This window comes from Bactrocera dorsalis, chromosome 3 (genome assembly GCF_023373825.1).
Source record: "Bactrocera dorsalis isolate Fly_Bdor chromosome 3, ASM2337382v1, whole genome shotgun sequence".
Taxonomy (NCBI): Eukaryota; Metazoa; Arthropoda; class Insecta; order Diptera; family Tephritidae; genus Bactrocera; species Bactrocera dorsalis.
This window is the reverse complement of record NC_064305.1, coordinates 25,080,717-25,096,896: the sequence shown is the minus strand read 5'-3', so window position 1 is coordinate 25,096,896 and position 16,180 is coordinate 25,080,717. Positions and strand designations below refer to the sequence as shown.

The window sequence follows — 16,180 nt, the reverse complement described above, 5'->3', positions numbered from 1 at the left end:
GTTACGCTTAGTTTTCGAAAAAAAAACTTTTATGATTTGTTTTATTTATTTTTCAGTGTATTACAGTTCCCAATAAATTATTTTTAGCGAATTGTATTGCAATATTTTTTACTTTAATTAACTTTTGTTTTATTTGTATTTTTCGTTTTTCTCTATTTTGTCGCATACCTACCGATGCATCGTTGCAGTTAAAAAACTGTATTTGCTTCAAGGTTGTCGAATTGAAAATATAAATAATAAGATTTTTTATAGTAAATATAATTACAACGCTTCTGTGTTTTTATACTTAAAAAATATAACAATTGGAAAAGTTTGAAAAAAAAATATAACGCATACAATAAATCTCTTTTTATATACATCTTTAATAATTTGGTTTTTATTTTTAATATATATATATGTATAATATACATTTTTTTATACAACATATTTAAAAATCTATAAAATATATATATATTTTTTTATAAAATTTGTATTATTTTAAAGTTTGTAATTTTTAATACTTTCGTACAATATTTTCTTTTATTTCCCTAAAATATACCTAATTATTTAATATTTTTTCAAAAATTTTTCTGAATTTCTTTAATATTTTTTTTTTTTTTAAACATTAAGCTAAAAATATTTTTAAATGCTCAATAATCCAATTTTATTTGCAAAAAATTCCAAATGTCATAAAAAATTATAGTCATATTTCATAAAAAGTTTATATTAATAGCTATAAATATTTATAAAAATCCCTTACAGAACATGATGTTAAATAATTTTATTTTGAATATTACATTTCTATTAAAATTAAAAAAAAAATATTGTTACAATATTTTTAAGTAAATACGTGGAATTTGTAAAGCCGAAAGAGAGCTTAAAATGCTTTCCCACCAAATAGCAATCGTCCTCCTACTTTCGCATTACATCAAGGCAAAGTGCCAAGATGGACCCATTGCGTGTCAGTTTCTACTCTCTCTTCGTCCAGGGCGTAACTAAGACTTATATGTGTGATTTTTACTTTCAATGATATTTCTGAAAAATATTGCTCAAGCTCAACTTAGTTTATTTGTTCATAATCTGCAACACTGCGAACAAATTTTTATGTCGAATTTTACTCTGGCGACACTCTGTTTGTATTTTCTTTTTGTTTTTGTTCAGTGGTATACATATATATATTTGTTTAAAAATTTGTTGTGTTAAACACAAAGCCAAAACTTTAAAAATTCAACATTTATAAGGTGTGTTTCAAAGTAAACAGGACTTAAAAAAATAGGACAAATGGTTTTTTCGGTAAAGTAGTCTCTTTCTCCTTCCATACAGCTTTTTGCACGATCCAAAAGCATGCCGAAGATGTGTTTTAGCTCGTTAGCCGGTATGGCTGCGAGTATGCCGGCGAAAGCCTTTTGAATGGCCCCTACGTCTGCATAACGCTTTCCTTTCATGGGAAAATGCATTTTTCCGAAAAGGAAGAAGTCGCACAGTACCATATTAGGTGTATTCGGGGAGTAGTTAATGGTTAAAATGTGATTTTTGGTCGAATGTTGGATTCTGAGTAATTTGTCGTCAGTCAATTTGTCCGGAACAAACCGTGCACACACCTTTTGTAAACCCAAATGTTCGGTCAAAATGCGATAAATCGATGTTTTGGAGATGTTCAATTCAATTTCCATTAATTTCAATCATGATTTCGGCTGATTTTTGATGAATTCACGCACAGTTTCGATGGAATTTCCGGTGACCACGGATTTTGATTGGCCCACATGTTGATCGTCATTTATGCCCTCACGATCACTTTGAAAACGTTGAAACCACTCGTGCACTCTGTTACATAATAGGAAATCATCGCCATAAGTGCGTAAAAGTTTTACCAATTTTAAAAGAAAATTTAATGTTGGCTCTTTCTTCAAAGCTCATTTTCGCACCAATAACACAAACATACTGACACTTAAACGGCAATAACTTCACTTCCAATCTATGAAATGTCATGGAACTTTCACTGGACAATCGGTAAAGACAGATAAAAGAGATTCTGAAAGTCTTGTTTACTTTGGAACGTACCTTGTATACTAACAAACTTTATTTATGAACTAGCAGATCAATTTATTTGTCATGCCACTTGGGAAGAGCGATGGATGGTATATGAATATTATTTACATTCTATTTCGCTCAGGCCCCTTTGATAGGGAGACAATTGGGAGATTTGGGGCGCGTTGCACTTCATTTCATGACATTGACTCCCTTCCATGGCCTAACATCGCATATTAAGTTGCAGCCTAGCCGAACCGGCTGCCGCTCACCGTCGACTTTTTTTTAATATTTACATGTTACATTCGTGATATCTGTCGTATGGCATGTCCAAATCGAATAATTGAAAATGTTATATAAAGGTATTGGCTCAATCTTGAATGTAAATCGAACATTAATTCTGATAAGGATTAATACCAAGGTACAAATATAGCGTTTTTGCGGAGGCGACATTTTAATTATTATTATTTTTTAAATAAAATAACATTTATTTTCATGTAACTGTAACAATTAGACATTTTTTGTAGAAAACTAAATGTTCTGTAAAGTGCTGGTACATTATTTTGTTCTATAATCAATAGTATTCGTAGTGCAAACTATCTAAACATTTTTTAGGTAACTTTTTTTACAACTTGGATCACATTGGTTGTGTTTTATAAAGGTTCTTTAACTTTTTTGGAAATATGATAGAGCCTATGTTCACCGCTGAAAGAATCAAGACTTCCTCAAGTAGTGTCAGTTTCTCTTAATATTAGTATAGATTAAACCCGATAAGTAGTTGGGTAAACAGTAAGTGGATTTTTTTTTTTTATTTCTAATAACACTAAAGAAAAATACCACTACTCAACAAATCTGAAGGAAAATTGTGAAACTGATGTGTTCAGTGTCTGTGGAGTATTTGAAGTGTCCCGATTACATATTTGAATCCAAAATTTTAATCATGTAGAGAGTTAAAATGAAATGGTGGGGTTTGACCCCTTGACTACAACGTAAAAAATTCTCCGTATTAGAAAATTTGTACTATCAATTTCGGTTTTAGCTACCCAAAAGAAACCATCGCTAACATCACAGTGGCAAAATGACTGTAAACTAGTCTTATTAGATAAAATGTTGTTGTTGTTGCATATTATTACATACAAATATACTATCTATGTATATACAGTATGTCTTTTCACATTTTTATTTATTTGCGCATTTTATTGTTGTTGTTCTGTACAAATTTGGTACAGTAAAATTTTATTTTAAACAAAAATTTTCACGTTATGAATATGGGAGTTTGCTTTGCGAAACCTCATGATCCATTTATCTGCGCGAAAAAGGACTTACTAACTCCTTCCCAACAACAAAAAGGTAAAACAGTGTTACTAACTCGCGGCCAACTCGAGTTGCGAGCTTAATCCTTTTAACACTGCAATTTACAGCGCATTCATTTGCGCCGCCCTACCGCTAGAGAACCGGTCGTCCACTTAACCCAAGCACTGGGCGTGTGTGATGACGTTGGTGCGCCAGTGTTAGTCGCTGCGGCTTATTTATGGGAGTTTTAAAAAACTGGCTTAGCATATTTATAGGCGCAGTCGCGCTAAGCGTACAAAATTCGAGTGGCCACGTAGCTTAGTGTATACCGTTATAGCCCGCGCGTGGCATTTGTGTTAGAGCGCTAGCAATATTCTTGCTTTCTAACAACGCTGTCTGAATGTTTGAGTGCACGTGTATGTGAGAATATGAGTATGTTTGTGTGTGATATTTTTGCGTTAATTTGCATTTAAATGGCTTAAAAGTGTTAACCCAGCGTTGAACTCTCTGCCCAGCAGTGGCCCGCGCGCACTCCTGTTAATATGTTATGTGCGGATTAATTTCGCTGTTGCTGTACGCCCCCGAGTGCGCTGAGTGTCGGTTGCCTTTCTGCAGCTTAGTAAGCCTTAAATGTATGTGTGCGGGTGGATGTGGGTGTGCGCGCGCACACAGCACGTGGCAAATCTTCCACGTATTTATTTTCGCGTTTCATCATCAGCGGCAGGCAACAGGCAACTCGTTCTACATTTCCTTTTTCATGCGACACCCTTTGGGCGTCGGAAATTTGAGGCTTTTTTGGTTAATTTTACGCCAAAGGCGTTCAGCCGTCACCTAAGCTGTCCTCACGCGCGATTGTCAGCCCCTTCACTTAGTCGCCGTCTTGTAGGTTACTTTACATAGGTATGCGTGTACGTTCTTATTATTTGGTTTTTGGCTGATTTGCTGCATATCTCAAGGCGCTACAAAGGCAAATCACATTTGCGGCAATTGTACGTGATTTTTCTTCACTGCGGTGCGCCATGCTAAATTTGGGTTTGAGTTGGCTTTGATGGAATTTTTATGTGATTCTCATTTTTTCGGTATCTGCCTTACTTGAAATTCCGTTACTGTATTTGGGTCACTTCCGCCTGCTGATAAAAGGTCGTTGAAATGTTTGCCTTAGGCACTTAATTTTCGTGTAATTGTTATTAGGTACGCGTATTACATTTTGTTGGTGCATCCGTATTTCATTAACGTTGTGATTATATTTTTTTTAAGATTTTATTTTGCTTGGCCGTCGGTCGATCATTAAGAAGGGTATGACGCATGTGTAGTGTATACATATGTATGTATGTATAATTTTCACAGCAAAACCTTTAATAGTTAATTTTTTTAAAATTGTATGTTGCAATTATCTATGTTGATGTGTATAAAATCCCAAAATATGTTGTAACTTGAGTAAAGTGGTGTGAAGGTTTAATAAAAAGGATTGTTTAAGGTTGCCATAAACATTATATCAACTTCAATGCTTGTGGTTTTGTGTTTCTGTTGCTTTGCTGAACATGTTGTTTTATTAATGGAGAAAAAATTTTGCCATATAAATTATAGCAAATCGAATATTTGTGGGTCTATGTATTTGTGTTTTTGCTTTCCTTTTGAGCTTATTCTTTCATATAAGCAGGATGAAATGTGATATAAAAATTATAGCAACTTTAATGTTTGCTGTGAGAAAGCTGTTAATTCATATAACCCGGAAAATTATGTACTATAAGAATTATAGCTACTCATATATGGGAAATTTTAGGGTTTTTATTCATTTTGACAGTAATTTGTTGCTTTTAGAATGTTAATATTTTGTGGTATAAAAATTATAGAAAACTTATATATGTTTGTACATTTTTGTTTTGCTAATTTCAAATTTTTCACTCTGCAGTTTTAAATAAACTAAAGCAATTTTATGGCAACTACAAACCTACACTTTAGTATTAATTGTATGACAAATTTGTTTTGTATTATATTTGTATTGTTGCTACTGCTCACACTTAGTTACAATAATAATGAGAATAGAATTTAAATAAATAATACTTCGAACAGCCAAAAGTGTATTTGTGATGCTTTGTAGTTCCCGAGCTTTGTAGTAACTAAGACCATTTATTTGTTTATTTTTCATTTTATTTGCTAACACTTTGTTAAAATTTTACTATTCTCAACTTACTAAAATGTGTTTGAAACTCTACGATATATTTTTATATTTTAAACTAATAAAGAATCTATATAAGAAACTATCAGCAATGTATTTAAATATAGGATTTTAAGTCTTAATATATTAAAATATAATAAATATATTTTTATATAAAATAAAAGTCGATTATTTTACTATGTTTTTGACACATTCTTTATATAAAATTGCTTTTAATAAATATTCAACTAAACCGAAAAGAACTAAATTAAATACAAGGGAGCAAAGCCTGTTGTGGGGCAGCGCTGCATCGGGGTAATGTAAGCGTATAGGCGTTTTGACACAAATACAAATATAGAGGGGCATAGAAATGCAGGGAAAATAAACTTCATAGTTTAGTTTAAATTTATAAAAAAATATATTTAAAAAATAAATGAACTAAACAAATAACAAGGGTTCTCAATTTTGAGTAGGATTTCGCTAAAAATTTTGTAAATTAATAATTTTGGGGATTTTGTTGCATTGCTAGTATGTATATTTCTTGCTAATAATATGTATTTTTTTGTATATTAATTTTTATGCCATGAAAATTTGTATAGTTTACTACATTATTTTGCAAAAATGGTGGGTATAAATATATTGTATTTAAATAACAAAGCAGCTAGGTAATAAAGTGAGGCAGCTGAAATTTTTTCGAAAGAAAAACATTGCAAAAACGCTAAGCAGTTTTAAACAGGCCAAAGAAGTAACTGAAATTGTGTAAGGAAATGGAAAAACAATTGCTATAAAAAAGCACACCAAGGCTTGTAAAAGGGATTTTCTGTGTTTAATTCATAAGTTTGAACAGAAAATAGTCAATAAATAAATATAATTAATTTTTCGAAATTTCTATAATACGTAAATGAATATTAATTCTATCAATCCTTATTAAATTATTTGCTATGATTTGTAGACATTTTTGCTAATAATATTTTCTACTATCTATTATTTATGAAGTAAAAATTAGATCTATTGAAAAGATTTTAGTAATAATTTAACCCAAGCCAATAAGGCAAACCTTTAAAGCTATAATTTTCTGTTGCTATAAAAGTGTGACTAAATGAACTATAATTTAGATTTATAATAATTTTTATATTTTAATGTTAATTTAGGCTTCTTCACACCTAGGAACGGCAATCTATAAAATTTTCCGATTTGTTCTTGAATTGCTTTTAATTACTTAACTTCCGCAAATGTAATAAATGTTTATTATGACAGGAAGTATAGTTTTTACCGTACACTTTTTTAGCTATAATGCTATAAAATTATAGAAAGTCATAACAATTAAAACAAGGAAACAACTTAATAGCCAATTTGAGTGGTATTTACTACAATAATTGCTCATAGTTGAATGAAATAAAAAAATGTATTAAGAAAAGTTTAAGTTCGCCACAACACATTATAGCGAGTACTTGTAATTTAACTAGTTAGAATCTTTACAAATTAAACACTAAACTTCAATGAAATTAAAGATAAGTTTTGTATTTTATGTAGCTTGCTATATAATTATAGTATTTAATTCGACTTTCTATAAAATTATAGTAAACTGATAAATATGCTGAATGGTTAATTTTTACTTGATAACACGATTTAATAGCACATAATTCAACTTGCTATAAAATTATAGTAAGCTGAAAAATATGCAAACAATGTTTCAATATTACAAAAGTAAGTTTTTATATAATAGCACCAAAAATAAAATAAGCCACAATGTAAAGGAAAGCAACAAGATTTTATAGCTGTCGAAGTTCCTATAAAATAAAAAAATTATTATTTTTCTAAACAGCGCGCGCTCTTTATCAACAAATATGTTTGTAAAACATTCGTATAAAGTTCAACGTCCTCTTCAACCAATGTTGTTGCTTTGTTTTAGCTGTTATTGCTATAATTTGCTCATTCTGTTGTTGTTGTTGAGATTTATATCGCATTGCGGCGTGAAAACGGAAATCCCTTTAGCATGCCACCTGATCACGTGCACATATCACAAGCGTACAAACAGGCGTCCGAAGACGCAAGGCGCAGCGTTACAGCGACAACAACGGACCGTTAAGTTGCAAATTACAATAAAAAGCTTATTTATTGCTGCTTTGAACATACGTTCGTCCGCCCGTTCGCTGACTACATTCTGCGCATAAGTACGGTTACACTTATATGTGTGTACATCTGTATGTGTTGGAAATTGCCTAAAATGCTGCAATGATTTTTCATACGCGTACGCGCATATTACGCGGCAATTACGTGCGGCATATAAATTCCAACCGAAGCAATTAAGCGCGCGCCGGCATTAAGTGTTTGCGAGGCGATAGAGGTATACTTATATGCACATATGGATATGTACTTATGTATTTGTATATTTATATGGTATATATGCTGTCTGGTTTGACTACCTTTGAAGTCACTGCTATAATTAGTATACGTTTGTAAGAATATATACATATATATTTCCATGCATATAACCTTCGTTGCATATGTGTTGGGCCACCGATGTGTTGTAATAAATGTTAATTTACCAAAAGCGAAAATCAACATTTATTGCCTGCGTAAAACGTTGCCGCGCTTATGCGTACAACAAAATCAACAACAACTGACGCATACCTATGTGCTTTTATATACATACGTTTACATAGCCACATGATTGCGCTATAGACACACACACAGTGACAACAGGATAGTGTAGCATATACGCCATGCCATGGCGCCTGAATTTATGCTTTATTTATTTACCTTTGCAAAAGTTGTGCGAAACTTCATTTTGTTTGTCGACAAAATGGTGGAAGCCATTCACACATACAGTTGATAAAATCTGCATACGTACTCACACATACATATTTATACATGCACATATGTTTGTATGTGTGAGTTTATGTGGATACAAGCGCACCATAATTGCTCCTATTAATGCGATTAATGCAGTTCAATTAATGTAAGTGATAGTTGAAATTTTATACTTCACACATACACATACTCACTTCTATGTGTGACTTCCATGTATGTGTGTATATGTGCGGGTTAGCTTGGAGTTTAAACATATACATATGCAATTTAGCGCGCTCGACAAATATTATCATTTTAACTGCATTAAATAATTTATAGCATAATTTTCGGCGTTGGCGCGCATATTTTGCAAATTAGCCGCATTATTATTATGTGGCATATACTGCTGTTGAGCAGGTGGATGTGAGTGTAGTAAATTTTTGGTGCAGGCACATTACTAAATGAATGGCCTTTAAGAGCATGAATTTATTTTGTCTAGCTCTTTGCTATAATTTTTTAAGATTTTTTACTAAAAGGTGTAGTAACTTTCTATTGTAAAGTAAGAGCATTTGAATAAGACCGAACTATCTTCTTTAAGTTATAGCCTTGAGCATTTTTTCTATAAAGTGAGAATTTTTCAATGAATGTTTTAGTATTTTGTGGAATTTGGTATTTTTTGCTATAGCTACTTTTTTGCTATAAAACCTTACTAAATTTTCGCAATAAAATTGTAACTTAATTCAAAAATTAAATTTAGAGTTTCCTAAAAAAAGTTATGGAATTACGATTATAGCTGTTTTAACAATTATGTTCTTTTATGCATGTATCTCCAAAAATTATAGCTGTTATTGTCTCTAAAAATGGAATATTTTTCAATACTATACTATGCCTATTAAATCTTGTAAAAACGAAATAATACTAGACGTTTTCTATATAAAAGTTTTTCCTATAAAAATTATAGCAACAGCTTCCTAGAAAAATATAAAATCCAATAATCACCTATTAAATTCTATAAAATCGAAATATTCGACAATTTTCTATATACATACATATTTGTCCTTTAAATATCATAGCAACAGTTCAAAAAGTTTAACACTTCGTACAGGGTTGCACTCATAAAAGTTATCGAATGATTTGCTATAAAATGTGTACATATTAGAGCGGGCCGATTTTCTTTCTATATAATCGCGTATGCAGGAAATGTTCTAGTGATCATTCTGAACAACTTTGCTTACGAAACTTTTGGTGTTTTTTGTCTCCCTGTAAATCAGGCCGCTCTAGTGAATGTATGTAACAGCAACAAATTGTTAACAGAACTACGAGTATAATATTGTGATCCACACAAGAAAATCGAATGATAGCTTTCCACATAAATGTAGCTATTGAAATCTCTTATAAGGGCCTACAAGAGCAATAGTTTTCTATAAAAATATAATCTTCGAAATATTTACGCTTATAAGAGCAACATTCCACCCTCATAGCATCTATTATTATTATAAACTTTCTATAAAAATTATAGCAACTACATAATCGTTTATTGTCTCAAGAAAAATATTGTATACTTGGCTTGCCTAACTTAGTCATTTAATTTCATTTTAAACAAAAATAATTTTTTGCTTTTTGGGTATACCATAAAATCGAAGACTTTGAAAGATACATCTAGTATTTAATTAAATATTCAATCAGGGGAGTTAAGTAATTACGTAAATTAAGATTCTCGAAGTTCTCTTATTGCATATACATATGTATACTAATTATTCTATAATCTAAACTGCATAATTAGCTAAAACACATACACACATATATATGTACATATGTATATATATAATAGTTATAAATAAAACATATTTTGACTTGTTTGTAATCTTAAACTAAGTAGGAAAGAAACAAGTAGGCATTCAATAAACAAATTCGCAGCTGAAAAATAAACTGAAATTAAGCAGCTGACTGCAGTAAAATCTTTGTTCAGAAAAAAAATATCATAAATTATTGTGTGAGTAGAGCATAAATTGCAAAAAAAAGAAAAAAATGAAATACAAGCTAGCTAAATATTTAAGTTACAGAATTGTATTAAGTTTCATAATATATTTCAAATATTTGCTCTTCGCATACATACAGTTTTTCTTATTTATAGTTAATATTTGTGTAAGTAAGCATTATTTAGTGTTGAGCATTTACTTAACAAGCATGAGCACAACAATAAAAAAGTTGTTTTAATAAAAAGTTAATTTTTATATCCCTACGGCGTGGTTGTGTAGCAGTTCCTTAAAAACTTTAATAGTATATAAAATAGAGAATGTCAAAAACTCTGAGGTTTGAGTTGCTATAATAATTATAACATACTCAGAAGGTGTGTAAAGCTAATAAAGCTTGAAGTTTTTGCGACCAATGTTTGTATCAGGTGACTGTGAAAATATTTTATTTTTATAAAAAAAAATATTGTTGTCCGTTTTTATATAAGGGAAAACGTACTTCTATTATTCATGCCAAGTCACCGATCTTTTATTTTGTTTGATGTCTTGACTTGCTATAAAAATTATAGCAATTTTGTGTTGCCCAAAAGTCATTAAAACTTTTATTTACCGTTATCGAAATATATTCAGTAAAAAATGAGATGCTATAAAATTATGGCAAGTTTATAGCAAAAAAAATAGTATATCATATATATTATGAGTTCATTGCTTCTTATAAAGTATATATCGCAGAGAACTTACTTTTCAAACATGCTAAACTAATTGAAAATTAAAAAGTTCATTCCTATAATAAAAATTTTGTACCAGAAACAAGCTACAAAAACTTTTTTCAAGTCAATACTTAAGTAGAAATTACAGAATGCTTTTATTTGAATGAAAAAGTATTTTAATAACATTATAGCGGCAGTAATGAGCCAATATAGTTGCCTTTCATGGAAATTTTATAGTCAACTAATAACTCACAAGAAAATTATACGATGTTCTTTAAGGTAAGCTTCAAATTCTTTTATGCGTCAAAAAACCCTCTATAACAACCACGCCGCAGGTGCAATTTTCTTAAATTTTCTCTGGGAAACATTTCATTTTTTTAGATAAATATGTTTCTTTGAGTGTATTATAGTTGGTATGCAATAGTTTAGTATCAAAATCAATAAACATTCTTATTATTTATAATTTATAGACGAGAGAGATAAACAAAAGAAATCATAAGAAATGAAAATAAATGTTGAAATTATCATAAATTTATAAGAACAATATAGCCATACCGCAGTAGCGACAGCAGTGGCGCGCGTTTGCGCCGCTTTTAATTGTGCCTGCAGGTGCAAGGGGGGATGAAAGTAGCGGCATGGATCGCGCGTGCAACGGCCCTTCACGGCATCCATGCACACCGTTATCGAACCGTCATCGTGCCTGGCGACGCTATCCTGCGGATGCGCAAAGCGACACTCCGACTCGGCGCGCTTGCAGGCGCCGCGCAAGTATTCACGGCAAACCTACCACAACAAAGCGCAGCGGCACACCAATTGCGCATTCCATATATTATTTGAATGTATATGTTTTTGTTTTTGTTTTTGTTGACGGATTTTAATGCATTTTTAATAATTTTTTTTCGCAAGCGTGCGCCGTTGGCGAGTGTGTGCGATTTCCAAATCCATTCAAATTCGTTTGCATCGTTTTGCCATTTTTTATGGATTTTCGTTGCATATGCGCAGGCGTTGGTTGTTGGACGCGTTGTAGGATTTGGCAAATTGGTTGTTGGGCGGTGGTGGTGAGTTGGTTGTTTTTTTTTGTTGTAGTTGTTGTTGGCATTGGTGTGATTGTGGCAGCGGCGGCAGTGGCGGCGGCAGAGGCGTTGGCGGCAGCATTTTGGCAGCAGTTGCAGTTGCGTATGCAATTTGTTGCAATTGTTGTTGCGGTTGTTTGTTGCATTTATTTTTATTTTTGTTGGTGATTGTGGTGGTGGTTTTTGGTGGTGGCAGTGGTGGTGTTGGTGGTTATAATTTTGTAGGTGTCGGTGTAGTCGAAATTGTTGTTGGCGATTTTGGTAGTGTTGGTGTTGGTTGTTGTCGTTTTTTTTTAATTTTTTGTTTTCACATATTGTTTAATTTTTGGTGGTTGGGAGGAAATAATGGAAGGAAATTATTTTTTGAGTACAATTGTAGGCATTTAAAAAAAAATTAAATTCTTTTGTAGTAGCAAATTTTGTGTTATTACTTTTTAAAACACAGCGTTTATTTTTGTAAGTACAATTTTTTATTGTAAATTTGCATGCCAAGTTTTTTAATCAATTTTTTTTCATACTTTAGAAACACAATAGGGTTGCGGTGAGTTTTGGCGCGTTCGACGGCGTGTTAGGAGTGGTTGCGGTAGCAAATTATGCACGCACTGTAGTATAATTTTAGGCGCTTCAAAGCGGTAATTTCAATTTAGGCGCTTAACCGTTCGACAAGCCAATTTTTGCCTGCGCTTTACAGACTTATGTACATAATTTGTATAATAAACACAATCGCAGCGAATTAGTTGCATGTTTGCGAACACAAAAACAATAACAAAAAGTTAAGAAACACAATAAGGACAAGTAACTGGCGAAAATATACATATATATGAAGCATTCAAAAAATAAATAAATAAAATAAAAAATACAAACAATTAAAGTAAATAATTTATTTTTTAATCAATTTTTTTTGTTTTGATTTCTCAATTTGAATAATATTTTATAAAAATTTTCTTATTACTAAAAATTTAAATCAGATTATTTATTTTTCAATAAAAATTAAAAATTAATTTCAAGGTTTTTTGATTTCTGACTTATAATTTTCTTAAAACTGTAAATTAAAAAAAAATTGTAAAGGAATTACATTTTTAAATTTTTGATACTTGAAATAAAAGTAAAACTGCATTTTTTAGATATTTGCTATATAATAAAATAATTACGGGTGTTAAATTAGTAATAAAAAACAATAAAAAATTCCAATCTTCAATATTGACGATTTTAATTATGACAAATATATCAAAATATTATAAAAAAAACACTTTAGTGAAAAAACTCTTTTATAAAAAATGTGTTGCCGCTGTTTCGAGACTTATTTTGTTTGGAGAGTACCTTGCGCTTTTGTTTGGGGTGTGAAGTGAGTGGGAAAACGCGCGCAGAGCAAAAGCAAATTTCACATTATAATTACTTTGGGCAGCAGAGAGCGCAGCGAAAGTTTAAAATATAATAATATTAAAAAAAAAAACTAATAAAAAGAAACTTAGGCTCGAGAAAGACCACGATTGCAACGTTTTGCAAAAAAATTCAAATAAATACAAAGGAAAAATTTCTAAATTTTGCGGACGAAGCTTAAAAAAATAAAACATACGAATGTGTGATCAAAATATTTATTTATTATTATTTTTTTTTCTCAATAAAAAAAACTTTAATTCAAATTTCTATAAAGTAATTCTGTCGTTGGTAAATATTATTGACACAAAAATTTGTATTTTTATATTCTGTATAATTTCAAATTAATAACACAACAACAATAAGGAATGAAACGGAGTTTATTTCAAAAGGAAAGAAAAAATATACATATAAATATAAAAATAAAAATGATTTACAAAAACACTTAAAAATATAAAAAAAGTACATAACGAACTAAAGGTAATTAAAAATATGATAAATATTTACAAGAAAGCACTAAGAAATAAAAAAATAAATAAATTTAAAAAATAAATATTCAGAATAATGACATTATATACATATAAAAAATAGTAATACGCACAATTATTTTTATCATTGTTTTCCGATTATTTTTTGACAAAATCGTATGTCTGAAATCAAACGTTTTTGGTTAGATAAGCATACTACTTATTTTCAGTAAATACTATGCATTTTTTTATGTTTAACAAATTTAAAACACAGTTGTTATTTTAAATAATTATATGTTTATGTAAATGAAACACATAAATGAAAAATATTTATTCGCTTAGGCATTATAATAAAAACGAGGTGGCTTAAAAAGTATGTGCTATAAAATTATGGCAACTTTAAATTGACTATTCTGCCACAATCACAATATTTGCCATAGCCATAAGCCATAAAGCGCTCAGTTTAAACATTGTAATTTTAATATTATAAAGAATTACAACATTATATTTGTGTATTTAATACATTAAAATTGAAAAGTTAAAATTTATAAAAAATCGTTGTTTTATTATGATAGAAAATAAATATTATTTGTTTTTTTTGAATGCAAACGTTAAAACTTGGTTGTTATAAAAGTTTAGCATAATCACTTCAGTTGAAAAATTTGAAAAGCTTTGCTAGAAAGTACCGTATATCTTAATTATCATCTAACAACGAATTTAAACTCACGATAAAATTAGTTGCTGTAAAAATTATAGCAAACTCATTTCAGCTGAAAATTTTAAAATTTACTACAGAAACTGTCATCTGATAATGAAGTTGAACTCTAGAAAAATTAAGTTGCCATAAAAATTATAGCAAAACCATTTCACTTGAAATTGGAAAATTTATGACAGAAAGTAATTATAATTTTTCAATCGGAAATAAGTTCAATACAGGAGCTGAAACGTAATTGCTATAAAAATTATACTAAAATCAGTTTAGTTAAAATTTGGAAATTTATGACAGAAAGGCGTTATAATTCGTTATCTGTTATGAAAATTATAGCACACATTTTTCATATTATATTAAACTACTTTGAAGCCTTTTCAGCGCATACGATTTGGTCGCAGTTTCATTTAAAAGTTAATTAAAATATATTTAATTCAATAAAATTAAAACAGTTTCCATAAATTAGAAATAAAAATAAACTAAACGCACACAACATATAACAATAACAAAAATAACACTTCATGCTAAATTAATTTTAAATAAATTTTATTGGTTAACAATAACTAAAGAAGTGTTTAAAATAACTCATTCAAATGAAATTGCAGAACCAAAGTCAAATTTAAACACTCAAAACTTAACCTTAAAATTAGTGTAACTGTTTATTTGTTTGTTATTTGCTTCTCAAAACAAACAAACAAAAGCATTTAACAAATTATTAATAATATTTTCATTTTGTAAGTTTTTTTTTATGTTTCTAAGTATACTAAAAGCAGAAATTAAAAATGAAATTGCTTGAAATGCCTTGGACTCACCTCTAATCGATCGGAACGTGGGATTTTCTGCTGTGCCACTTGTACCGTTTGTGGCACCACTTGACCCAACTGTGTGTGATCTGGTCCGAGTAATGCAGGCACTAAAGTTCCAGGCGCATAGTATGGACTAGGGTACGGATTAGCCGGTATGCCGGTTAAGTAGGGATTTGTGGCCTGTGAATAAACAAGAGGCTATGAGATTAGCACGAAAGAAAAAAATGAAAAGAAAAAGAAAGGGAGAGAAAGAGAGAAAGATAAACAACAATCATTTTGGGGCCAAACTGAAAAATAATTACTAAAGTAGATATCTTTTTTTTATATTTATTAACAATAAATTTTAGCTGCTTATGAATAAGGCGTGTGGTTACTTCACGTATTTACTGTTATTTTCTACCTCAACTCATAATGAAGTGATTTTCGATGAGTTTTGGATTAAGTTTTAATGAAACGACAAGAAAAAAGCCGACTGGAGGAGGGGCGAGATGAATATAAGACTATTATAAATAAAATATTGTAAAATAATTTTGTAAATAAATTTGAACAAATAAAAAATGATAATCGAAAAAAAAACAGATAGAAAAAAGTAAAGCAAAGTTTATGAGGTGATGACTAAAATGTATTTTAAGAAACTGCCTATACTTTTAGTATACATATTAATGAATGTTTTGACGTGAAGTTTAGCATAGATTTTACTAACAGTACTATCAGCTTACAGAAAAAAAATTACCGATTCGAAAAACACTCGAAGTACAAATGTATAAATTAAAAATTCATGTTTCAATTTGATCACAGTAGTAAATATCAGCAT

At 30.2% G+C, this 16,180-nt stretch overlaps 1 protein-coding gene across 32 annotated transcripts in view; it reads right to left on the bottom strand.

Annotated features, from left to right (window-relative positions):
- The window catches only part of LOC105228702 (ice-structuring glycoprotein), a 558,714-nt gene that overhangs the window by 21,575 nt on the left and 520,959 nt on the right, over nt 1-16,180 (bottom strand). For 25 of the 32 annotated variants that reach the window (XM_049452395.1, XM_049452396.1, XM_049452398.1 and 22 more), the window contains 2 exons: nt 15,373-15,564; nt 11,490-11,717 (listed from right to left, as the gene is read on the bottom strand). In XM_049452395.1, the coding sequence (XP_049308352.1) occupies nt 11,490-11,717; nt 15,373-15,564 (420 nt within the window). The remainder of the gene's footprint in view (nt 1-11,489; nt 11,718-15,372; nt 15,565-16,180) is intronic. The other 7 variants (XM_049452414.1, XM_049452416.1, XM_049452417.1 and 4 more) reach the window with 3 other exon arrangements.